At 37.6% G+C, this 27,868-nt stretch overlaps 1 protein-coding gene across 1 annotated transcript; it reads right to left on the bottom strand.

Annotated features, from left to right (window-relative positions):
- Positions 1-975: 975 nt before the first annotated feature.
- On the bottom strand, positions 976-27,868 carry LOC123545005 (uncharacterized). Its single transcript, XM_045331214.2, has 5 exons — positions 26,593-27,868; positions 23,205-23,348; positions 16,413-16,675; positions 14,332-14,577; positions 976-3,386 (listed from the first exon to the last, which is right to left on the bottom strand). The coding sequence occupies exons 1-5, from the start codon at positions 27,659-27,661 to the stop codon at positions 1,545-1,547; spliced, it is 3,564 nt and encodes a 1,187-aa protein (XP_045187149.2). The 5' UTR covers positions 27,662-27,868; the 3' UTR covers positions 976-1,544.

Here is a 27,868-nt window from a genome sequence, read left to right on the forward strand (position 1 = left end):
TATGCATATATGAAGGTAATAACTTTACCTAAAAGAATTCACTGTCTGAGATATATTTTTTAGATCCCGTAACAACATCTTGGATTAATATCTACAACCTTGATGTAATCCAACAAATACTTGCTTGTTTTGTGTCATATTCAAATTGAGCACACTACTTCGACATTTGATGTTATAATGTAATGTTGGTGACATATAAAATGAGCCGTGCCACGGGAAAACCAACATAGTGACTTTGCGACCAGTCATGGATCCATGGTTCCTATGTGCCTATTGCGCAGTAAGCTTTAAAAGCGATCGCATGGTCCTATGTTCTACAGTAAGCTTTAGCGACAGCATGGATCCTGACCGACTCGCGATGCGCAGGCTGGTCTGGATCCATGCTGGTCGCAAAGCCACTATGTTGGTTTTCCCATGGCACGGCTCAAATGTGCTTTTGTTGCATAATAACATTACCACTTTCAGAATTCTTTAATAGGAAACAAATCAAAAGCGTATTAGAAAGATGTGTATCAAGTGGATGGAAAATATGAAGGAAATTGAGTACACAATTTTCTGATGTAGTAGTAATATTTCAAATTCCGAAAGAGTGCCTCACCTCATTAAACATGTGCAGACTCTCATCTGATTTTTTTTTGTCTCTGTATAATAGAAATATTGTCCTACCCATGATTTTCTAAGTCCAAAAGGGGCCATAATTCTGGCAAAAAGCTATATAGAGTTACAGTAATTGCTGTGCAGAGTCAGCTTTTAAAGGCAAATAACTGCTCCAAGCTTTAAAGCAACAGCTTTGACTGTTAAGGAGTAAAGTTTACCTAAATGCAAAACTTAACCAAACAATCTGATATTTTCTAAGTCCAAAAGAGGTGGGGGGGGGGGGGGGGGGGGCAAAACCATGTGGAAAAATAACCCTAAATCCACCTACAGTTTAAGATCAACCATTGGTTCAGATTAGCTAAAATGTGAAAACTCAAATCATTTCTTAACTCACTTTTATATTTTTTCGTCTACAGAAATATTCTATTTATAAACATGGTTTTACAAGTAGAATATTTCATCTCACCAGGCAGTTGAATTCAATAAATAAATCATATTTGCATACAATAATTTATATGTTAAATAAATATGAATTTTTCATGCTATCAGCATACAATGTACACTTTACAATTCTGGGCATCAACATCCTTAATAATAACATCATCCACAGAAGTTTAATTTCATTGTCTGTCACTTCTTGGTATTGACATGTTTATGATTCTAACAGAGGCAGTTGGGAGTTTATGTCTAAAACTTGTATCACAAGAGATGTGTTTTTTGTTTCTGCAAAACACTTCATATTCCTTAAGTTATAATATGTTGACGTATTGCCAAGACTAAATCAATATTTTCAATATGAACTCCAAAAAGTCACTGCAGTTTTTGTGTAGCACTTAAAAGATTTTTATGTTGACAGTATTACCTAAATATTTCTTTTTACTGAATGAATTAGTTTGATGAAATATCTACATTTGATAAAAACCTTATTTGTTAAGAATTTGTCGATTTTAGGTTGCATTTTGTTCTGTAGTTAACTGTGAAGTTTCTGTTTCCATTCCAAGCAAAGCTTGTACTGTTTCCATGGAAACAGCCTGTCCATCAGAACCCTGCAATTGTAGTGTAGTTCCATCAGGATTCTGTATAAAAATCAGTCCGTCTTCAGTCTGGTATATGTTTGTTGCTGGTATCTGAATAGTTTCTGGGTTACTGTCTTCAGTGTTCACCTCGTATTCATTATTCATTTTTGGTTCAATATTATTTATTTTGTCGCCACAGTTATCAATAGCTGCCATCGAAGTGTGATTCTCATTTAATGAGGCATCACTGATCAGTGCATTGCCATTCATCTGTGTTGTATCAATAGCTTGCTGGGTATCCTCATTGGGAGAGACATTCTCTACTATTTCCCAAGCCATGTTAGTGTTTTGTTCCATGGATTTCAACTCTTTCACTGTTTCTGATGTATCAATGCTATTAATTACACCGACAACCTCATTATCTCCATTTGTTTGCAATACTTGATCACCATTTATAGTTTCAATACCATTAGCTGCCTCATTAGACTGATCACTATTTAACTCTGTCACTAACATGGAGTTTGGATCAACTGTGAATATAACATTCTCATTAGAAGAATCTCCATTAGTCAAAGCATAAACAACATCACCAGTACTATTCTGATCACTACCCGTAAGCCTTACAGGATCCCCATTCGGTAAAGTAAGTATAAGATTTTGTTCATTTTGATCTAAATCTGTTACACTTATACCTTCAGTTGGTATGGAAGTGACTGGATTCACATTTAAGCTCTCTCCAGATTTGACATTCAATATTTGTCGGTTTACAATATTTTCACCTGCAACACTTGTGATAATTTGCTGGAACTCACTTGTTTCACTGGGAACTGAATTAAGCAGGTTCATGTCATTTAGAACTAACTTTGGCTGCATTAACTGTGGATTTGAAGACGGAGGTAAGCTGAGAATGACTGGCTGACTTGTGGAGTTCTGCGATACGTCAATACTTGCCTGAGATGGGTTGGTCAAATTGTTGGAAACAGAACACACTGTGTAAGTTCCAGTAACACTATCATGCAGAATTATTCTATTCTGAGAGTTTAAACCCTGACCATTTGATAATGTTACAAACTGTTCCCCAGACTGGTTATTTAATTGATTTTCTGACTGGTTATGCAACTGATTGCCAGACTGGTTTTCTAATGGACCAGGTAAATAATTTTTGACTGGTACACTACTACTTGTGAATGTTGAAGCACTAGACTGTGGAGTAGAGTTTGTTCCTGAGACAATGATGACTTTCTGTGATGATCTGTCTGATGATGAAGAAGACAATGATGATAAGGATGAAGATGACTGAGAATGTTTAGAGAATGAGTTTGTAAGTAATGATACTGTTTTACCACTAGTGGGTTTCCCTGAATTAGAACACTGGCTCACACTGCCATTCATTTTTTGTGGCGACACAACTTTTATTTTGGATATGAACGGCACACTATTCACACCAGATATTGGTGTACTGTTAGCACTAGTCACTGAGATTGAGGTGCTTTTTGCACTGGAATAGAGATTTCTTGGGTGTGATATTGTCACAATATTTGACTGCGGCTGAAGATGTTTCAACTTTTTTGCAGGAGACACAATTTGTTCTGGTGAAACAACTTCTACCGTTCGTTTTAAAAATGACTTATTTGTGTAGTCGAAGTCAACCGACTGATTGGTAGTAAGAAGCTTGTATTTATACTGGATGTCACTATCTGTATCCGCTATCTCTCGTACTTTATGGGGACCAACATGTAATCCAAGTGCCTGTGCTATGTCTTTGTTTTCCACCTGGAAGAAAATAACATACACAATTTGCATTGACATTGACATTTCTCACAGATTAAAAGCTATACAGTTATTTCTTCTAAATTGTTCCAATTTTTCTATCACTTTGTAGATCTTTGAGCTGGTTCATTTATCAGATACAAAATAAACCAATCTGGATCAAAATGGAACAATTTTTTTTGCTTTCTATATAAATTGATGCAAACCCAATCTGTTATCAATATCAATTGAAATATGATATAATTTTCAAACAAGTGCCAGACTGTCACAATCTAAATATTCAGTTACATATCATAAAGGTAATAATGTTGATGTTGTATGCCTTGCAAAAAAAACAACAAGTGAATGAAGTATTGCCATGCAATACAAAGTCCCCTACTGTAAGGCACCTAATTTTCTCTACTGCAGTATAACATAATGAACTGATATCTGTCAATGATGTATAAACAATACTGTACTATATATACAATATGTTATAACAACACACTTGGATTAAAATGTGCATATATAAAAACCCACAGTTGTTTTCATATTGAATTGTTTTGACTGATTATAAAAATGTTATCATATAAGTTATTTATAGTAACAACAAAGGGAAATTAATCGTAAAAAAAAAAAAAAAAAAAAAAAAAAAAAATGTATATAATGTAAGTCCACAAGAAACTCTTTACCAGGTAGAGATAGGTCAAAATACACTTAAAAATTGGATGTAACATGCATGTTGTACCACAGAAAAGTGGTCTCGATTTTTCTCTACCGCCAGTAATAAAAAAGTTACAATAAAATCTATTTATAGTAAAACAAAGGGACGTAATTCTAAAAACAAGGGTGCCTCATGGTGGTGAACATTTGGTCCAAGTATCATCAAAATCACTCCATGCATGAAGAAGAAATGCTCCGTACAAAGTTATTCTTAGACCTTAGGCCTGAGTTTTGCACATGACATGTTGTCTCATCCAGGGGAATATTTATGCCAACTGATATCTAAATCCTGTTTTGCATGACAAAGTTATAGACCAGACGGGAAAAAAATCCTCTTGACCTTTGATCTCAAAGTGTGACCTTGACCTTTAAGCTAGGGTACTGGGTGTGGCGCATGACACGTCGTCTCATCACAGGGAACATTTATGCAAAGTAATATTGTAATCCCTTGATGGATGACAGAGTTCCGGATCGGACAGGAAAAAAAACTTATTGACCTTTGACCTCCAACTGTGACCTTGACCTTTGAGCTAAGGGTCTGGGCTTTGCACATGACATGTTGTCTCATCATTGGGAACATTTGTGCAAAGTAATATTAAAATCCCTTCATGGATGGCAGAGTTATGAATGGGACAGGAAAAAAACTCTGTTGACATTTGACCCCCATTTCTGACCTTGATCTTTAAACTAGGGGTCCGGGATTTGCGCATGACACGTCGTCTCATCATTGGGAACATTTGTGCCAAGTGATATTAAAATCCCTTAATGAATGTCAGAGTTATGGACCGGACACGAAACAGACCCTGTTCATGCTATGTTAACATTTGACTGCTAAGTGTGACCTTGACCTTTGAGCTAGGGGTCTGAAAGTTGTGCATGACATATCGTCTTATTATGAGGTACATTTGTGCCAAGTAATATTAAAATCCCTTCATGGATGGGAGAGTTATGAACCGGACAGGAAAAAAGCCTTGTTGACCTTTTGACCTCCAATTGTGACCTTGACCTTTAAGCTAGGGGTCCAGGTTTTGCGCATGACACGTCGTCTCATCATGGGGAACATTTTTGCCAAGTAATATTAAAATCCCTTCATGGATGGGAGCGTTATGGACCGGACAGGAAAAAAGCCCGGTTGACCTTTGACCTCCAATTGTGACCTTGACCTTTGAGCTAGGGGTCCCGGATTTACGCATGACACGTCATCTCATCATGGGAAACATTTGTGCCAAGTAATACTAAAATCCCTTCAAGGATGGGAGAGTTATGGACCTGACAGGAAAAAAGCCCTGTTGACCTTTGACCTCCAATTGTGACCTTGACCTTTGAGCTAGAGGTCCGGGTTTTGCGCACGACATGTCGTCTCATCATGGGAAACATTTGTGCCAAGTAATATTAAAATCCCTTCATGAATGACAGAGTTATGGACCGGACACGAAATTGCGGACGGACGGAAGGACGGAAAAGCACATTCCTATAGTCCCCGAAACTGGTTTCGAACCAGTAGAGGACTAACAAGAGGACCATGATGGTCCTGAATCGCTCACCTGTCCCCAGATGACCCAGTTTTGAACTGAGTATGACGTCGTTTTTTCTATTACTTGACATAGTTTTTGAGCTCATGTGACCCAGTTTTGAACTTGACCTAGATATCATCAAGATAAAAATTCTGACCAATTTTCATGAAGATCCATTGAAAAATATGGCCTCTAGAGAGGTCACCAGGTTTTTCTATTATTTGACCTAATGACCTAGTTTTTGAAGGCATGTGACCCAGTTTTGAACTTGACCTAGATATCAACATTCTCAACAATTTTCATGAAGATCTCATGAAAAAATATGGCCTCTAGAGAGGTCACAAGTTTTTTCTATTTTTAGACCTACTGACCTAGTTTTTGAACGTACGTGACCCAGTTTCAAACTTACACTAGATATCATCAAGATGAACATTCTGACCAATTTTTATGAAGATCCATTGAAAAATATGGCCTCTAGGGAGGTCAAAAGTTTTTTCTATTTTTAGACCTACTGACCTAGTTTTTGACCGCAGTTGACCCAGTTTCGAACTTGATCTAGATATCATCAAGATGAACATTCAGACCAATTTTCATACAGATCCCATGAAAAATATCACCTCTAGAGAGTTCACAAGGTTTTTTTTTATTATTTGACCTACTGACCTAGTTTTTGAAGGCATGTGACCCAGTTTCAAACTAGACCTAGATATCATCAAGGTGAACATTCTGACCAATTTTCATGAAGATCCATTGAAAAGTATGGCCTCTAGAGAGGTCACAAGGTTTTTCTATTTTTAGACCTACTGACCTAGTTTTTGACCGCAGTTGACCCGGTTTCGAACTTGACCTAAATATCATCAAGATGAACAAACAGACCAATTTTCATACAGATCCCATGAAAAATATCACCTCTAGAGAAGTCACAAGGTTTTTTTTATTATTTGACCTACTGACCTAGTTTTTGAAGGCACGTGACCCAGTTTCAAACTTGACCTAGATATCATCAAGGTGAACATTCTGACTAATTTTCATGAAGATCCATTGAAAAGTATGGCCTCTAGAGAGGTCACAAGGTGTTTCTATTTTTAGACCTACTGACCTACTTTTGGACCGCACTTGACCCAGTTTCGAACTTGATCTAGATATCATCAAGATAAACATTCTGACCAACTTTCATAAAGATCCCATGAAAAATGGTCACAAGCAAAAGTTTATGGACGGACGCACGCACGGACGACATGCAATCACAAAAGCTCACCTTGTCCATTTGTGACAGGTGAGCTAAAAAAGAGTAAGAAGGAATCAAGGTATTTGTGAGGTTCCATGTGGGATGAAATTGACAACTGGATCAAAACTGTTTGAATGGACAAGGCTAATTTCGCAGATTTATAGTAATTCAAGGGCCATAATCCAAGAGTGCCTTTGGCGATTTGGGTGGTTATCAAACCTGGCCAAGGTATTATGCCCAAAAGCGATGTCACCAAGTTTGGTGAAGATCGGATGAAAACTGTTTGACTTAGAGGGCTGACAAGGCTAAATTCGCAGCTTTTTCGCGTAATTCATGGGCCATGATCTGAGAGTGCCTGGGGCAATTTGGGTGGTTGTCGAACTTTGCTGAGATATTCTGACAACAATTATTGTCTGCAAGTTTGGTGAAGATCGGAGAAAAACTGTTCAACTTAAAAGTGGACAAGGCCAAATTTGCAGTTTTTAGAGTAATTCAAGTGCCATTCGAGTGCTTGGTGCGATTTGGGTGTTATTGAACGTGGCCGAGATATTATGCCACAAACGTTGTCAGCAAGTTTGGTGAAGATCAGATGAAAACTGTTCAACTTACAAGAGCTGACATGCTTTTGGAAACCGCCCGCCTGCCACGGGTGTTCACAAAATACGCCCCGCTCTTTCAGAGAAGGGTGCAAAAAAATGTCTTTTGGTTTTAAGTGTGTGTGAAACTGCATTTCAAATTTTCAAACTACTGAGTTAACCTTCCAATTTGTTCAGTTGGGATTGAAGCCACACCTGCCACTAATGACTGTATGGCATCTTTCCAGTTAGTGAAAACCCAAGTACATCTCTGGGTATTATTTATAGTACTGACAACTAGGTTAAAAAACTTCTTCTACAAAGAAGTTTGCAGTTTCCTCATATGGGAGAATCTGACACTTACAAAGGCTTGAAAGTCAAGTGATTTAAAATCACTGACCTTGCCAAATGGAATCTTGAACTAACAATGGTAAGGAGTAAGTGACTCTTAGTCAGTGTATGCTTGAACCAGCAATGTTGGGAAAAGTGATTCTAAATCAATGACCTTGCCAGTGGAGGCTTGAACCAACATGTGGGAAAAGTGATTCTATATCAATGACCTTGCCAGTGGAGGTTTTAACCAACATGTGGGAAAAGTGATTCTATATCAATGACCTTGCCAGTGGAGGTTTTAACCAACATAATGTGGGTAAGGTGATTCTATATCAATGATCTTGCCAGTGGAGGTTTGAACCAACAGTGATGAGGGAAAAGTGATTCTATATCAATGACCATGCCAGTGGAGGTTTTAACCAGCATGTGGGAAAAGTGATTCTATATCAATGACCTTGCCAGTAGAGGTTTTAACCAACATAATGTGGGTAAGGTGATTCTATATCAATGACCTTGCCAGTGGAGGTTTGAACCAACAGTGATGAGGGAAAAGTGATTCTATATCAATGACCTTGCCAATGGAGGTTTGAACTAACATGTGGGAAAAGTGATTCTATATCAATGACCTTGCCAGTGGAGGTTTAAACTAACATGTGGGAAAAATGATTCTATATCAATGACCTTGCCAATGGAGGTTTGAACTAACATGATGAGGAACAAGAGCTGTCCGTAAGACAGCGCGCTCGACTTTTCTCAGTGCTTGACTCTGAATTAGAGCTTTACCAGTAAAAAAAAATCCAAGTTAAAAAGGGACATTACTCTGTCAAAATTCTAATCAGAGTTACGGGAATTGTGTGTCCTGGTGTAGACTTTAATAGTAAATAACTATTCTGAGTTTCAAGTAAAAAGCTTTAATAGTAACAGAGATATTTGACTTTATCAAAAATTTTAACAAAAAATTCTAAGTTAAAAAGGGACATAATTCTGTAAAAATTCAAATCAGAGTTATGGGGATTGTTTCTCCTGGTGTAGACTTTGATGGTAAATAAGTATTTTAAGTTTCAAGTCAATAGCTTTGATAGTTACAGATATCTGACTTTATCAAAAACTTTAACGAAAAATTCTAAGTTAAAAAGGGGCATAAAATGTCAAAATTTAAATCAGAGTTATGGGGATTGTTTCTCCTAGTGTAGTCTTTGATAGTAAATAAGTGTTTTAAGTTTCAAGTCAATAGCTTTGATAGTAACAGAGATATTTGACTTTATCAAAAACTTTAACCAACGGCGACGCCGACGCCAGGGCGAGTACAATAGCTCTACTTTTTCTTCGAAAAGTCAAGCTAAAAAGTGATTCTATATCAATGACCTTGCCAGTGGAGGTTTGAACAAATATGATGAGGAAAAAGTGATTCTATATCAATGACCTTGCAAGTGGAGGTTTGAACTAATATGATGAGGAAAAAGTGATTCTATATCAATGACCTTGCCAGTGGAGGCTTGAACCAACATGTGGGAAAAGTGATTCTATATCAATGACCTTGCCAGTGGAGGTTTGAACCAACATGATGTGGGTAAGGTGATTCTATATCAATGACCTTGCCAGTGGAGGTTTGAACCAACATGATGTGGGAAAAGTGATTCTATATCAATGACCTTGCCAGTGGAGATTTGAACCAACATGATGTGGGAAAAGTGATTCTATATCAATGACCTTGTCAGTGGAGGTTTGAACCAACATGATGTGGGAAAAGTGATTCTATATCAATGACCTTGCCAGTGGAGATTTTAACCAACATGTGGGAAAAGTGATTCTATATCAATGACCTTGCCAGTGGAGGTTTTAACCAACATGTGGGAAAAGTGATTCTATATCAATGACCTTGCCAGTGGAGGTTTTAACCAACATGTGGGAAAAGTGATTCTATATCAATGACCTTGCCAGTGGAGGTTTGAACTAACATGATGTGGGAAAAGTGATTCTATATCAATGACCTTGCCAATAGAGGTTTTAACCAACATGATGTGGGTAAAGTTATTCTATATCAATGACCTTGTCAGTGGAGGTTTGAACCAACATGATGTGGGAAAAGTGATTCTATATCAATGACCTTGCCAATGGAGGTTTTGTTTGTTTGTTTGTTTTGGGTTTAACGCCGTTTTTCAACAGTATTTCAGTCATGTAACGGCGGGCAGTTAACCTAACCAGTGTTCCTGGGTTCTGTACCAGTACAAACCTGTTCTCCGCAAGTAACTGCCAACTTCCCCACATGAATTATCAGAGGTGGAGGACTAATGATTTCAGACACAATGTCGTTTATCAAATAGTCACGGAAAACATACGCCCCGCCCGAGGATTGAACTCGCGACCCCGCGATCCATAGACCAACGCTCTTAGGCAATAGAAAATTAGTTTTTAGATTCTCATCCCCGCCCGCCCCTATCTGAAACCCCCCGCCTCGAAATTTTTTATTGGTCAAAATCCAGATATCCAAATTTTCATGTCCGGATACAGGTACACTTTCATAAACATTGCATAATTCTAGAGTTTAAAGAAAATGTTTAACATATTATGGTAATGCAAAGACAATTTAACAGCATTTGACAGTATCTGATATTAAAATTTACCATGACATTACCTCTTATTATGACAAATTAAGAGAAATGATCATAAAATATCGGCAATTCACACGACTAGCAGACGTTCTGGCAACCTACTTTCGATTTCAAAAACTTTTAGAAAAAGGTAAAGCCAGTGTATTTTCTTATCCTTATTTGATTGTTATTGATTTTTATTGATTAGAAATAAGTATCTGTTGTCTGGATTTCAATATTTCAATTGTGTTTAACATGGACATTTGCCTTCGTGGGGAAGCCTGACATGCCATTTTCACATGCAAAGTATACTGAATTACCGCGCTATTTGTTTCATAGATATGGAAATAGGATTAAAATATGCTGTGCATGCAAGTGCATCTAATTAAGAAATATCTGATTTTTTTCAAGCGTAGAACTACTAGATTCCTCGTATTTAAACTTTAAGCTTGAATGTCAATATCATCATCATCGGTTCCACCGGTATATAGCTTTTAGCACATGCTCAGCAGGAATGACAGATTGATTGTTTTCTTTAAAAATCGTGACTGTACTTTGACAGAACTAAATATTTTGAATTTGCAAATACACTGAACAGACAAATATTAATTTGCCGTTGTTGTAGATTTACTTTTTTGTATAGGATACAATCAACCATCAGACAAAATGATTTACTATCACATTATAAACAAGATAAAAGTTTATGACATAAAATTATTTTGTTCATTTCAAAATTATTTCAAAATGGGTTTTACATATACAAGCATTTCAAAGACACAGCAATACACACTAGAATATCAATACAGTGATATTTTAAATATAATTTGTCAGATTGACCTCCACAATACCATATTTCCAAATTAAAAAATAAAAAATAAAAAGTGCCCACCCGCCCCATTTTTTCTCAAAATTCGGATGAGAATCTAAACATTTATTTTCTCTGGCCTTACCTACTGAGCTAAGCGGGCGGGCCCAATGGAGGTTTGAACCAACATGATGTGGGAAAAGTGATTCTATATCAATGACCTTGACAGTGGAGATTTTAACCAACATGATGTGGGAAAAGTGATTCTATATCAATGACCTTGCCAGTGGAGGTTTTAACCAACATGATGTGGGTAAAGTTATTCTATATCAATGACCTTGCCAGTGGAGGTTTGAACCAACATGTGGCAAAAGAGATTCTATATCAATGACCTTGCCAGTGGAGGTTTGAACCAACAGTGATGAGGGAAAAGTGATTCTATATCAATGACCTTGCCAGTGGAGGTTTGAACTAATATGATGTGGGAAAAGTGATTCTGTATCAATGACCTTGCCAATGGAGGTTTGAACCAACATGTGGGAAAAGTGATTCTATATCAATGACCTTGCCAGTGGAGGATTGAACCAACATGTGGGAAAAGTGATTCTATATCAATGACCTTGCCAGATGGAGGATTGAACCAACATGTGGGAAAAGTGATTCTATATCAATGACCTTGCCAGTGGAGGTTTTAACCAACATGTGGGAAAAGTGATTCTATATCAATGACCTTGCCAGTGGAGGTTTTAACCAACATGTGGGAAAAGTGATTCTATATCAATGACCTTGCCAGTGGAGGTTTTAACCAACAGTGATGAGGGAAAAGTGATTCTATATCAATGACCTTGCCAATGGAGGTTTTAACCAACATGATGTGGGAAAAGTGATTCTATATCAATGACCTTGCCAATGGAGGTTTTAACCAACATGTGGGAAAAGTGATTCTATATCAATGACCTTGCCAGTGGAGGATTGAACCAACATGATGTGTGAAAAGTGATTCTATATCAATGACCTTGCCAATGGAGGTTTTAACCAACATGTGGGAAAAGTGATTCTATATCAATGACCTTGCCAATGGAGGTTTTAACCAACATGATGTGGGAAAAGTGATTCTATATCAATGACCTTGCCAGTGGAGGATTGAACCAACATGATGTGGGAAAAGTGGTTCTATATCAATGACCTTGCCAATGGAGGTTTTAACCAACAGTGATGAGGGAAAAGTGATTCTATATCAATGACCTTGCCAGTGGAGGTTTTAACCAACAGTGATGAGGGAAAAGTGATTCTATATCAATGACCTTGCCAGTGGAGGTTTTAACCAACAGTGATGTGGGAAAAGTGATTCTGTATCAATGACCTTGCCAGTGGAGGTTTGAACCAACATGTGGGAAAAGTGATTCTATATCAATGACCTTGCCAGTGGAGGATTGAACCAACATGTGGGAAAAGTGATTCTATATCAATGACCTTGCCAGATGGAGGATTGAACCAACATGTGGGAAAAGTGATTCTATATCAATGACCTTGCCAGTGGAGGTTTTAACCAACATGTGGGAAAAGTGATTCTATATCAATGACCTTGCCAGTGGAGGTTTTAACCAACATGTGGGAAAAGTGATACTATATCAATGACCTTGCCAGTGGAGGTTTTAACCAACAGTGATGAGGGAAAAGTGATTCTATATCAATGACCTTGCCAATGGAGGTTTTAACCAACATGATGTGGGAAAAGTGATTCTATATCAATGACCTTGCCAATGGAGGTTTTAACCAACATGTGGGAAAAGTGATTCTATATCAATGACCTTGCCAGTGGAGGATTGAACCAACATGATGTGTGAAAAGTGATTCTATATCAATGACCTTGCCAATGGAGGTTTTAACCAACATGTGGGAAAAGTGATTCTATATCAATGACCTTGCCAATGGAGGTTTTAACCAACATGATGTGGGAAAAGTGATTCTATATCAATGACCTTGCCAGTGGAGGATTGAACCAACATGATGTGGGAAAAGTGGTTCTATATCAATGACCTTGCCAATGGAGGTTTTAACCAACATGATGTGGGAAAAGTGATTCTATATCAATGACCTTGCCAATGGAGGTTTTAACCAACAGTGATGAGGGAAAAGTGATTCTATATCAATGACCTTGCCAGTGGAGGTTTTAACCAACAGTGATGTGGGAAAAGTGATTCTATATCAATGACCTTGCCAATGGAGGTTTTAACCAACATGTGGGAAAAGTGATTCTATATCAATGACCTTGCCAATGGAGGTTTTAACCAACATGATGTGGGAAAAGTGATTCTCTATCAATGACCTTGCCAGTGGAGGATTGAACCAACATGTGGTAAAAGTGATTCTATATCAATGACCTTGCCAGAGGAGGATTGAACCAACATGTGGGAAAAGTGATTCTATATCAATGACCTTGCCAATGGAGGTTTTAACCAACAGTGATGAGGGAAAACTGCCTCTCTATCAATGACCTTGTTAATGGAAGCTTGAACAAATAGTGGTGAAGAAAACTGAATCTAAGTGACCTTGTCAATGCAGGATTGAACTGACAGTGGTGTCTACTTTACAGAGACATATATTCTAACAAATACTCATGATAATCAAGTAGAAATGATAAAGTTTTTTTATGATTTGACCCAATGACCTAGTTTAAGACGTCAGGTAACCAGAATTCAAACTTGTCCTAGATTTGATAAATATTCTAACAAAGTCTCATGAAGATTATGTAGAAAATGTGGCCTCCATAATGTTAATAAGATTTTCCTATTAATTGACCTTGTGACCTAGTTTTAGACCACAGGTGACCGAGTAAAAGTGTTCAAAATTTTGAGGGTAACATTCTGAGAAAGACTGGGCCACAATTTCTTAATATGTAGGATACTGACTTTTTTTCCATACTGCATGACTACTTTAAACTTGAACAATTTTATAATCAATATCCAGGTGTTTGTTTTTTCCTTCTTTATTAGGAGCCTTTAACAGAGGCCCCTTCCCCTCAGAAAATTTCTTTTAAAGCATGCAGTTTTCCCCAAAAATTGACTTTACGTCAGGTTTTTATTCCCATTTGCCCAAATACCTAGCTATTTTCCCCTCAAATCACAGGCCTGGGCCCCTTCCCCTCTTGGTATCCCCCCCTCCCTGATATCATAACATTTTTTCCATTTTTGATATACCTGTAACAAAGACTGGTGTTGTTCCCTCACTGTTTCAGGTTCTGACACAAACTGAAGATATGCCTTGCACAACTTCTTCACATGTTCATGCAACTTCTCGTACTCCTTATATATATCATCAGCATGTGGCCATGCTGGGTTACCCTTTTCCACCTTCATAAGCAGAAACTCCCATAGGGTGATCACTTTAGCCAGCCGTGGTAGCACTATCTCCATCAATTCTTCATCACTACACTCTCTTGTTATCTGAATGATATATAAAATTAAGAAAAATAAAATCACAATTTAAATTAAGTGCACAAGTAGCGTAGCCGATCTGAGAGTCTCAAAGTTGCAAGGAGATTAGCAAAGTGCATTAATTATCAAGGGTTTATAGCATCCAAACATATAAAACTAGAGCTATCACTAAAGGTGATGAATGTACCCCCCCCCCCCACCCCCGCATGCACTGACACAGTACATTGCAATTTGACGCACACAAGATTGCAAAATTATGTGGACTGTATGTATATAGACTGTATGTATACAGTATAGTAACAAAAAACAAAGTCCCATAACTATGCAGAATATTTATCTAAAAGAATGTAACATGCACCATGCACAACTAGGGTTGGTACTGATCACTTGTGTGAAGTTTCATTAAATTGTGTGTAAGGGTTTGGTAGATTAGGCACGCACAAGATTGCATATGCAGACTGTATATACATAGTATGTTAACAAGAAACAAAGTCCCATAACTCTGCAATTTTTGTCGCTGAAAGAACCTAACATACCCCATGCACAACTACTGTTGTTACTGGTCACTTGTGTGAAGTTTCATTAAAATGTGTCAAGGGGATGAGGAGAGATAGTGCGCACAAGATTGTGTCAATGTATATAGTATAGTAACAAAAAAACAAAGTCCCATAACTCTGCCAATTTTTTTTCTGAAAGAATCTAACATGCCCCATGCACAACTACTGTTGGTACTGATCACTTGTGTGAAGTTTCATTAAATTGTGTCAAGGGGATGAGGAGAGATGGTGCGCACAAGATTGTATCTATGTATATAGTATAGTAACAAAAAAACAAAGTCCCATAACTCTGCAAATTTTTTTTCTAAAAGAACCTAACATGCCCCATGCACAACTACTGTTGGTACTGATCACTTGTGTGAAGTTTCATTAAATTGTGTCAAGGGGATGAGGAGAGATGGTGCGCACAAGATTGCGTCTACGGACAGACGGACAGACAGACAGACAGACAGACAACCTGAAACCAGTATACCCCCCCCCCCTTACAACTTTGTTGTCAAGGGGTACAATAAGAGGAAAACCACATGAAATTCTTGTGTTAACCCAGGTGTATTGGCTATCAATGCTCCACCAAATGATGTTAGACTGTACCAGTATTTAGTAATATACTTTTTGAGAAAAATCAATGTTAAAGTCTTTTTCCTCTTACATACTTCTTTGGATTTTTAACGACCCTTATTTCCTCAATTTTAAAGGCCCTGACCTTATGACCACATCCATGTAAAAAAACAATGTTCATAAAATGACCATAGGCAATCACAATATAAAGTTTGGCAAAGAAAGATCTAAGCATTCTCGTGATGATAGTTCTTCCAAGTCTTTTTCTGTAATGTTGATAAAAAGATAATCTGCGGCGAGTGTCTGCAATAAGAAATACTGAGGCTATGTGACCCCAGTACGATTGAAAATTAATCACTACTCCCTTAATTTGCATAGTACCCACTTATCGGACTGCACAGTTCAGGTGAGAAATGCACGATTGAAATGGGTTAGTATATTTTCCCGTTCAATACCATACCTAGGGGTAGGGTATAACATGCACAGCGGCTTTTTCTTTCTGGTCTGGTGCCAGTGTCTAAGAAAATTTGAAAATGGTTTCCTTTATCACTAGTTATCCTCTCACTTTCAAGAAGTGACTTCGTGCAGTAATAATCTCACTGATACAAGCAAAATCAATAATATCCTTAGGCTGTAGGAAAGCTGTATCTCTTTGATGGAAGCTTAAAATTTGGAACTTGCAAATTTCTGTCTTACATGAATGCAAATGTATTCATTTTTGAATTATACCTCCTTTAGTTTGTTCAGTCTCCTTGTTTCTGGATCTACTTTATTGTATGCTCCCCTTCCTCGCCAGCCGCCCCTACCAGACCTGCCCCTACCCCTACCACGTCTGGGTGTGGGCGTGTAAGTCAGACTGACAGAAGAGTCTCTGCTGTCCTCGGAGAAGCTTGCAGTACTGTTTGCTGTACTGTTTATTCCATTTGGTGTAGCTGGAGTAGATGGTGTCATATCTTCACTGGATACTGGGGTGATGTTTGGATCAGGTGGCTCTGGAAAGAGAAATACTTCCATGTAAAACAACAGAAAAACCAAACTTATTATTTATGAGAGATAAACATAGGATATTACTGGAGTAAAGTATGATCTCATACTACAACAAGTTCAAACAGAAGTCCTCAGTTTACATAGAAGGCAAAATATTGTAAAAAGTTTCATATAATGTGCAATAATCTACACAATAATTGTCACTCTTTAAATCCACTGCGATTTTGTATGTGAAATGTGCGTGTAAGACAAAGTCATATGTCATTTTGATGCTTTGTGGGGGCACACGGGTTCTGGCACTTCAGCTTTCAAATGAGAAACTACCAATGATGGAACTTATACTGCTTGTCACCTTCAAATGCAGAGCAGAACATCTATGACAATCTTATACCACAATCAATCAGTTCACGATACCCTGAAGGCTAATCAGATTAAATGTAACAAAGAAATTCCAGCTTATTTGAAATTCATTAACAGTTTTTCAGCTATATATAACAATCAGCTACTGTAACCAGTCTTTCTGGGTTGTGTAGCAAGCAGTATGAAGTTGTTCTCTACAACTCATTACTAACTTCCCAATGTAAATCATACCTAGAGGATGAATAACTTGACTTCTGTCAAATAATCACAGAGAACATACCTCTTCCAAGATAATCAAACTTGCAAAACTTTGTACTGTCCCCAACAAGGATAAGCAGAAACAAGAGGGTCATTGACCCTAAAGCGCTCACCTGTGTTCAAGGCATCAAGTGTGTTTGTATAAGTACAGAGTTAGGTTTCTCCTATGTTAGCCTATATTATATACATGTCACACACACTTTCGAACCTAGGGCAATTAATTTGAACAATCATGGTAGACATTACAAATCTGATATCACACGCCAAATATCAAGGCTCTAGCTATTATTAATTCAGAGAAGAAAAGTGACCACGCCCCCTGGAAGCCATATTTTTTGACAAATCGGAATAATTTGAACCATCTTGGTACTAAGAGGGTCACACAAGAACCATTTGTGCAAAATTATTTTAAAATCAGGAAAGCAGTTTCACACAAAAAAGATTTTTAAAGTTTCCATTATATACATATAGGGAAAAGTGACCACGCCCTCTGGCGACCATGTTTTTTGACGAATCAAAATAATCTGAAAAATCTCGGTAGAGGGTCACACAAGGACCACTCATACATGTGATCTCCCGCGCGGGAGGGTCAAAATCCCGATTTTTTCACCTTGCCTCCCGTCTCCCGACCAAAACCATATTTCTCCCGCTTTTCAAGAAATAAAAATCAGTATTATGACTGGGCTGATAATTACCGAGGAGTGCCAAACATGTTTACACAGTAAATCAAAGTGTCACCGACTGTTGTGTATTATACATGTTTGACACACATGTAGCTGGAGGGAAGAGTTGTTTTTCACAGGTAAATTATTAATTGTTTGTCTTGATAAGGGATTAGACAAGCAGGGCCTTTTCCATCTGTCTCACGGGGCCGAATACCTGCCTTTCTCAATGCCAATTAAGCTCCATTTTTTTTACCAATTTGAAGCAAAAAACTCCCAGTCATAAGAAATAATTCCCAACTGAAATGAATTTTGATTATTTAAAGAAAAATTTTGCTCGGTAATAAAATCACAAATAATTGTTGGAAAAACCAACCCATTACTATTTTTAGAACAGGAGTGTTATTTCCCCTTACGGATTTACGCCATTTTCTTCCAATTCATAATTTTAACATGTTCAAAACATCGTGGAATGATACTTATTTCACTTGGGTATTGATTACATTTTACTTGGACTTTATCATTGACTCCGTGTGTAAAATCTCAAACTTTTAACTAAAATAAACGTATTAAATCGATACAGTATTTCAATGAAACTTCAAAGTTTTGTTGTTTGTAGCATCATCTAGGGCATGTGCAGTGAAAAATCTTAATATGATTTTTAAAATAGTGTGATATTTATTTCTAAAGTCACTAAATGTTCATTGTAAATACACTTCATTATACCCATTGGAAACTGGCAGGTACTCAAAAACGCAGCTCTCTGATTGGTCACTTAGAACCCCTAATGTACTGTGATGTCATGATAAAGTTATGAATGTTTACCAAATTAATTTGCCACGAAATCGGACTTATTTCATTGAAAACTGGATGAAAACACACACTCATTTATTTGATAACATCAATCTACATTATTCTGGTACGGGTAAATACATGTTGATGCATTTCTGTTTTCTATTTTTCATGTCAAAATCATCAGTATTTTATACGAAAGTGGGTGGTGTAAGGAATTTACATAATTTACGAGTTGTGTTCAGACCAATTTAGAGCTTCGTTTTTTGAAGTCCTCGAGTAGAATAATGTTAATGCATGTTCACCTTCATTTCAGACCTAAATTGAGACTTTGTTTCTACAAATTTAATCTGTTAAGAAAGTTTAAAGTTAGAACAAGAGGGAGCTCGACTTTTCTCAGTGATTGACTCTGAATTAAAGCTTTGCCAGTAAAAGGGGCATAATAGGCAATAGCTTTGTATGTAACAGAGATATTAGACACTATATTAAACTTTAACAAAACAAGAGCTGTCTCCATAGGATGACATATGCCCCCGATGGCACTTTGAATGGGTAGTTATGGCCGATGTTAGAGTTTAGGACCTTTGACCTACGGAGCTGGGTCTTGCGCGCGACACGTCGTCTTACTGTGTCACACATTCATGCCAAGTTATTTGAAAATCCATCCATCGATGACAAAGATATGGACCGGACACGCCCATCAATGCACTATCATGAAAAATGACCTGTAACGTCTAAGTGTGACCTTGACCTTTGAGCTACGGACCTGGGTCTTGCGCGCAACACGTCATCTTACCGTGATACACATTTATGCCAAGTTATTTGAAAATCCATCCGTGGTTGACAAAGATATGGACCGGACACGCCCATCAATGCACTATCCTTTAAAGTCTAAGTGTGACCTTGACCTTTGAGCTACGGACCTGGGTCTTGCGCGCGACACGTCGTCTTACTGTGATACACATTCATGCCAAGTTATTTGAAAATCCATCCATCGATGACAAAGATATGGACCGGACACGCCCATCAATGCACTATCCTTTAATGTCTAAGTGTGACCTTGACCTTTGAGCTACGGACCTGGGTCTTGCGCGCGACACATCGTCTTACTGTGGTACACATTCATGCCAAGTTATTTGAAAATCCATCCATCGATGACAAAGATATGGACCGGACACGAAAATTGCGGACAGACTGACAGACCGACAGACGGTTCAAAAACTATATGCCTCCCTTCGGGGGCATAAAAAGTGAAGTTAAAAAGTGGCATAACTCTGTCAAAATTCAAATCAAGAGTTATGAGGATTGTTTCTTCTGTTGCAGACTTATATACATTATTGTGTGGCCAAAAATGTTGGATTTTGCCTCTAAGTTATGTGTCCGCGTGCTTAATTTATGTCGATAAAAAACCTCCAGTTTTGAGACCCCAACTCCAGCTGAAAAATGGCAAACCTCCAGTTTTGGGATTCTGAACTTATCACATGTATGGCCATTTGTGTAAAATTATTTTAAAATCAGGCCGGCAGTTTCACGCAAGAAGATTTTTAAAGTTTCCGCTTTATACATTATAGGGAAAAGTGACCAAGCCCTCTGGCTGCCATGTTTTTTGACAAATCAAAATAATCTGAACAACCTTGGTAGAGGGTCACACAAGGACATTTGTGTAAAATTATTCTAAAATCAGGCCAGCAGTTTCACACAAGAAGATTTTTAAAGTTTCCACTATATACATATAGGGAAAAGTGTTATCGCCCTCTGGCAGCCATGTTTTTTGACGAATCAAAATAATTTGAACAATTTTGGTAGAGGGTCACACAAGGACCATTTGTGTAAAATTATTCTAAAATCGGGCAAGCAGTTTCACACAAGAAGATTTTTAAAGTTTCCACTATATACATATAGGGAAAAGTGTCCTCGCCCTCTGGGGCCATGTTTTTTGACAAATAAAAATAATTTGAACAATCTTGGTAGCGGGTCACACAAGGACCATTTGTGTAAAATTATTCTAAAATCGGGCAGGCAGTTTCATACAAGAAGATTTTTAAGTTTCCACTATATACATATAGGGACAAGGCAGTCTGAAAGACAGCTAAATCCCTTGCCACTATGGATAGTGAAAGGGTAAACCCTTGACCTTTAGCTGTGACCTTGACCTTGAACTGACATGGCTGACTCACGAATTCTGCACAACGTCTTGATGAGGTAATCATTTGACCAAAGTTTCATGAAAATCCTTCAACGGGTTTAGGAGATACAAAGCTCTAACCTTTGACCTTGAGTTGTGACCTTGACCTTGAGTTGACATGGCTGACTCATGAGTTCTTGATGAGGTGATCATTTGACCCAAGTTTGATGAAAATCCTTCAAGGGGTTTAGGAGATACAGAGTGAACACAAAATGGAAGGCTCAAACATTTGACCCTTGGTTGTGACCTTGACCTTGAGCCGGCCTGGATGACTCATAAGTTCTGCACATCGTTTTGATGAGGTGATCATATGACCCAAGTTTTATAAAATTCCTTCAAGGGGTTTAGGAGATAGAAAACCGACATGAAATGGAAGGCTAAAACCTTTGACCTCGAGTTGTGACCTTGACCTTGAGCCGACAAGGCTGATTCATGGGTTTTGCACATCGTCTTGATGAGGTGATCATTTGACCCAAGTTTCATGAAAATCCTTCAAGGGGTTTAGGAAATATGAAGCGGACACGAAAGTGTTACGAACAGACAGAAGGACGGACGGAGACCATTCCTATAACCCCCCACAACGGACAGAACAAGGATGGATGGAGACCATTCCTATAACCCCCCACCACTTGTGGCAGGGGATTAAAAAGTGACCACGCCCTCTAGCGGCCATGTTTTTTGACGAATCGGTATAATTTGAAAAATCTTGGTAGAGGGTGACATAAGGACCATTTGTGTGAAATTATTTTAAAAATCAGACCATCGGTCTAGGAGATGTCATTTGAAGTGTTTTCTATTTTTAGCTTTGGCAGCCCCTATGTGCAACCAAGCAGAACCGTTTGAACAACTTTGGTAGAGGACCACCCAAAGAACATCATGGCCAAGTTCCATCAAAATCCATTCAGTGGTTTTGGAGGAGATGTCATTTAAACACAAATGTTGACGATGGACGACTTGGCGCATGCAAGATGAACGACAGACACAGGCAGGGGTTCCACTAGACCTGAAAACCCAAGAGTCCCAGGACCCTTAGGCCCAAATTTTGAAGGGTCCTTTTCCAAAATACAGGAGTCCTGTCCCAACACGTCCATACAATTGACCATATTTTTTATTTAGTTAGATCTTTATACTAAGAAAACAATAAACCCAAGCTCATGTTACAGCATAATAAAAATGTCAGTTTCAGGTCATATATTGTAAACTAATATTTATCAAAATTCATGTTATTTTGATAAGGTTTTGCTCCTCTATGTTTCATTTAATTTTTAATAAAAGAACAGTGCTATAACACTCCATAAAAATGTATCCAAAATGTACTATCCGGATACTGGTACACTTTCAGAATGTCATCAGAAAGTAGTTTTTGCTCAGTTTACTTGGCCAACTAAGCTAAATCAGAGATAGATCCTCAAATAATGATGCTACTTATCATTAAAAACTGCATTGAAAGTCAGTTTTTTAAAGGAATTTTGGAAATATGCGTATGACATCGGATGTAATTAGACTCGTGAACGGACATTCTAAACTTATTTTTGCTTTCAAAATTCATCAAAATTTGTGAAGTTTCTTGTTGAAATTACGGTATGATTACCAAGCAATGGTCTAATTTAAAGTTTGCATGAAAAAATCTTGCAGGGTACTTTTCACATGCTCGGTAATCAGCTGCTTACGATAATTTAATAATTGGCGCCTTTTTGACAGTACACAGGATCAATACGCTTTATCAATTAATTTCAACACTTCGTTGATTCTTGTTACCTATGTGCACTCGCCGTGACGTAACTTGCTGATAAAAAAATCAGCGAGGCATGTCTACAGGAGAAAGGGCGGGATTTAGCAGACGATCAAAGGCAGGAGGGCATGACCGCGAGTGTTTATTTTGGAATACACGTGTCTATCGTGGAAATAGTTTTACTGAAGGAATGAATGATAAGAGAAAGGATTATCAAAGGAAAATGCCTCCGGGTCCCGAAGGACGCACAGGCAAGTATCATGCCGGGTCCTTCGAGCGTCTTTTGAAAATCTCCCGGGTCCGGACCCGGGGTCCCGGGTCAAATGGAACCCCTGCACAGCGTGATCAAAATACCTCACCACGCGCACTTTGTGCTCAGGTGAGCTAAAAATACCATTTTTAAGCCTCTGGCTTGCTTCTCAGCTAATGGTACAACATTAAACTTGATCTGTTAGCAAAATGAAGTACCTACATGTATATAATCATTTTCCCCTCCAAACTGGTGGTGAATTCAAAACTACGATATGTATAATAAAAGAAGTTACCCATGTCACCATCACCCTCTAAATCTATAGAGCCATGTGACGGATTGAGTTTAAGATGTCGTCCAAGACCAGCCCTCCCGATATAAGCCTTCTCACAAGTAATACATTTCCATCTCTTTGGCTTCATAGAATCCACACCTGTTGCTGTATGATGTAAGAATAAAGAACATGTAAAACATTTATTTTCAAAATATAAACTACATGTAATCAATAAGAATGAGACATAGACAAAAAATGTGCGGTGTTCAATCTATACAAATTGAATGTTAAAAACACATGTTTACTGAGCTTACTGATAAGCAGATTTCCTGCTTTAAGTTACGAAAATTGACTTAGGATAATACTTAAGACACCAACCCAAGTAAACTGTCAATTAAACAATGTCATAGTAGCTTTGTAGGCAAACCATTCTGGACCCTCTAATAATGTCAAATAACGAGTCACGATAGAAAAACTAGCAGAACACACAATTGATCTGAATGTCACACTGCTATCAATCATATGTTGCATCGCTTTATACAGACTTTCTCAAAATGTTAACTTTTATCAGGAAATTACCTAAGTAAAGAACATTTTGATATTGTATTAAGGTAGTTCTGAATGTCTGATAAACCGGAAGTAATGGTGTAACGTCATTTATCAAGAAAACGTAGAATAAAGCCTGGATTTGACATACAGAAATGAAAACCATATTTTGAATTAATGGCAACCTATTCATGTGTAAATTTATTACAATGGCACTGTTAGTTACTACCTTTCAGATTCTACAGTTAAAATATGATATTAAAACATCTGACACATTAAATAATTCAAATAATGTGTTATATTTAGCTTGAAATATGTGGTTTGCTTTAATCATGGTAAAAAATCTAAACAATAGGGTCATGACGACTCTACACCTTTGACAACTGTTAAACTTGGCCTTGGAATCATTAAAATAAACATTCTGACCAAGTGTTCTGAAGAGAGGGTAAAAACTGTAGCCTCAAAAACGTTAACATTTGACCTGGTGACCTAGTTTTTGACCCCACGTGACCCAGAATGAACTTAGCCCAGGAATCATCAAGATAAACATTCTGACCAAGTTTCATAAAGAAACGTAAAAAATGTGACCTCAACAGTGTTAACAAGCTTAAAATTTGATTTGTCCAAGGGACCAAGTTTTTGACCCCTCATGACCCAGTTTCCAACATGGCCTAGAAATCATCAAGACAAACATTCTGAAATGGTAAATGAAAGATATATTATAAATGCTTGCCATTCCATGTAAGGTAACTTTAAATTATGATGAACAACAAGTGTATTTTGAAAAAAAGAAGTATATTGTCTCAAAGAGAGTATGACGGAATTTTGTTTCATTGATATATAATAATTGTACTACACATGTTAAGGTAAAGAATTTGTCTTGAATTCCAAGCTTCTTTTTATTAATAATACTACAGTATGTAATTGTACTACTGATTAGTTACCACCAATATAATTATGATGCAAACTTTGTAACGTGCTGAAGTGGATGTCCTCGACCCTTCAGTAGCCAATGACGAGGATAATAAAGAGACAAAAAAGGTGTATTTTGCACACAAAAAATTGTTGACACCCATAGTTATCATTAAGAGCCGACCCTCGGCCAGACTCAGCATCTCAAATTATAATCGGGCTGCCTCAAATCCCAAAAGATGAGAAAAACAATCAACTCAAAATGTTGCATTATTCTGGTATTGGAAGACACTTAATTCTTTCCTCTAAAAGGATGTATGCACACATTGTGTGTACAATCATGACTGTAATCTAGGTTAAATTTACAATTATCAATGTGTGCACAACATCATATAGGGGCAAATCTGGTATTCTACAGTTTCTAAAATTAGTCCATAAAGTAATTGTAGTTCTTTTTAACTTCACATCTAATGAGCTTGCTCATCCTTTAACAGTCTGTCCAAGACAAATGCCTCCAAGTTAAAATCAATATTGATTGTTGGGCAGTACACCGTAAATGTAGATGTAGAAAGCTGGTTCCCTTCCAATATGCAAATTATACTACCACCTACTATGCAGTTGTAAGTTTCCAATCATTGGCAATGAAGTTTGCTTCAAGGTGGAAAATTACGGGTTTTAACAGACCACTTACAATTTTATACAAAGCTACACATCTTTTTTTATGGTGGCTAATTTCTGCCATTCCGTGTGTACATGTCGGCAAGGCGAAATGTCCAAGTAACGAAAACATGAAAGGTCGAAATAAGACTCATTTGTCGTGTTCGTCTTTCGAGGCTAATATATGAAGTAATGAAAGATTAGAGGCAAACACACAAGTTTGTAACTTTTTGTATTAATCACTTTTCATGTCGACGTGTATTAAAAATTTGTGTTGTCGCCCTTCTTTTCAGTTTTGTTGTGTCTTCATGTATTTACCTCGAAAGACGAACACACGATAATTGAGCTGTTTTCAACCTTTCAGTACTTCGACTCGCCGACACGAACACACGACAAATGCCTTGTGTAGCATCTGCCTTAAAACAGTAATGTAGGAAAATGATGCGGACATTGTTTATAGCAAATTTCAGCAGCACAGGTGTAATTGTTATGTGCATGCCTACCAGAAGGCAAATACACGAAAGCTTGAAATTGCACATCTGTTGTGTGTTTGTGTCGGCGGGTCAAAGACACAAAAACACAAAAGGTTGAAAACTGCTTATTTGTTGAGTGTTCACCTTTCAACTTTCGAGACAAATACACGAAGACATAACAAAAGAAGGGCGACAACAAAAAGTTTTAATACCCGCCAGGAAAAGTGAATGATACAAAAGTTTGTGCTTTCGCCCTTGAATTTTTGTTATTCTGCCTTCTATGATTTATGTCGTCGTGTGTTTGCCCTGAAAGTCGAAGGCAAACATGACAAATAAGCAGTTTTCGATTTTTCGTGTCTTTCGACACACTGACACGAACAAATAAGCATTATTTCGACCTTTCGTGTTTTCCTTACTTCGACATTTCACCTCATCAACACGAACACACAAAATGGCAGAAATCAGCCACCATACATTTTGGAATATGTACATGCTACATATATAATAAATTATATTTTCATAACATTTATTCTTTTGAATTTGATATTAAATTTCAAAGTATACATGTTAATGCAAATGTTAGGGTTTTCTTTTTACAGAAATTTACAGTAATATCTGAGAATATTATGAATGGTTATCAGTGTTATACCCTTACACATCACAATTTTTTAAAATTTGCTTGGATCCTTTGGCAGTTACAAAATTTGTGACACACAGGACTGACCAAAGGACTAAGTGCAATGTCTCCCCAAATTTTTGAGCGAGTTGAAAGTGTCAGAAGTACAAAATAACAACTGCAGTTAAATAGATAAGATATTCACCATATGTGACAAAGTTGTCATCATCATCTTTTCTGTCAGGCTCATCTTCTCCTTCATATTTAAAATCTGAATAACCACCATCACTATCATCATAGTCTTCATCATAATCTAGAACATGAATATGCTTGAAGTCTTTCACCATGTGTTTAGGTGGTTTTGAAACACGCCCAGATCTTGTTTTAGGCCGCATCTTTTTTCTTTGTTCTTTTTCTTCTTTTGATAATTCTGGCCCCTCTATTCTATCTATTTCTTCCTCTTTAATTCGCTTTTTGTATGTTTTCCGAGGGACAGAAGACATGACAGTTTGCTGGCCTGCTGCTCTGGTGCTGTCACCAGCACCATCCTTATGCAGCTGGGAAGGATATATTACCCTATATACAATCCTAGTATTTGTCTGTGGATTAAATAAGACACTTGAACCAGTAGCAATATTTTTACCAATCTGTTGCTGCTGCACAACTTGCATTATCTGCTGTAACTGATCTGTTGACAGTTGCTGTACAGGCGTATATTGATTTCCTTGCTGGATTATTCTAATGGGATTCTGACTCGACCCTAACGGAGCAGAACTTTGTGGTAAATGTTGCTGAACAATAATTTGTGGCTGTGAGACATTTGCATTTAATGGAAGTTGTGCATGTAGCACTGAATTTGAACTGTCCTCTAAACCCTCACTGTGCTCACTGTGGTACTTGATCACATCAGTTTTGCCTTCTTGAATAACAAAGTCAGTTTCGTTTATGAAATTAACTGAAGTTTCCCCAACAAAGCCCTCGGCTAAATGATCAGTATTATCTTGACTGCCTGTTGAGTCATTTATAAACTGAATACCATTGTTTATCAAAGCTCCATCGTGCAGGGCCTCAGTTTCCTCGTTATACTGGACTGCAGGGAATGCACTGCTTGCATCTGCTAGTGCAGTCTGAAGCATTTCTTCATCGGTGACGTCGACATCTACCTGGTCAACAATACCACTGTCCAACTGAGAGGCTTCTTCATTGCTGCCATTCATTTCAACATGGGAAGTAACCGCAGATACGAGGGCACTGTTATTGTCCATGTCGGCCATGTTTGTTTTGATTTTGTCCTTAGATCAACTGGCACAGCTTAGGCTTTGCCTGGGTTTCGAAATAAAAACGAATTCAACACCAAATATATTACGTTTTAAAACAATTTTGATAAGTATTCGTTGCATTAATGTCTTGAAAATAAAAGAAAGCAGCATTTCGTTTTGTCCATCGTAAGTTCCTACAACTCTCTCTGTTCGCCATTTCGA

This window comes from Mercenaria mercenaria, chromosome 1 (assembly GCF_021730395.1).
Source record: "Mercenaria mercenaria strain notata chromosome 1, MADL_Memer_1, whole genome shotgun sequence".
NCBI classification, from domain to species: Eukaryota; Metazoa; Mollusca; class Bivalvia; order Venerida; family Veneridae; genus Mercenaria; species Mercenaria mercenaria.

Coding starts and splice junctions, on each gene's coding strand:
- LOC123545005 (XM_045331214.2), bottom strand. CDS start 27,661: ATGGCCGACATGGACAATAACAGTGCCCTCGTATCTGCGGTTACTTCC. Junction 14,578..16,412: donor GACTGAACAAACTAAAGGAG/GTATAATTCAAA, acceptor TATATCATTCAG/ATAACAAGAGAGTGTAGTGA. Junction 3,387..14,331: donor AACACCAGTCTTTGTTACAG/GTATATCAAAAA, acceptor ATTTTCTTCCAG/GTGGAAAACAAAGACATAGC.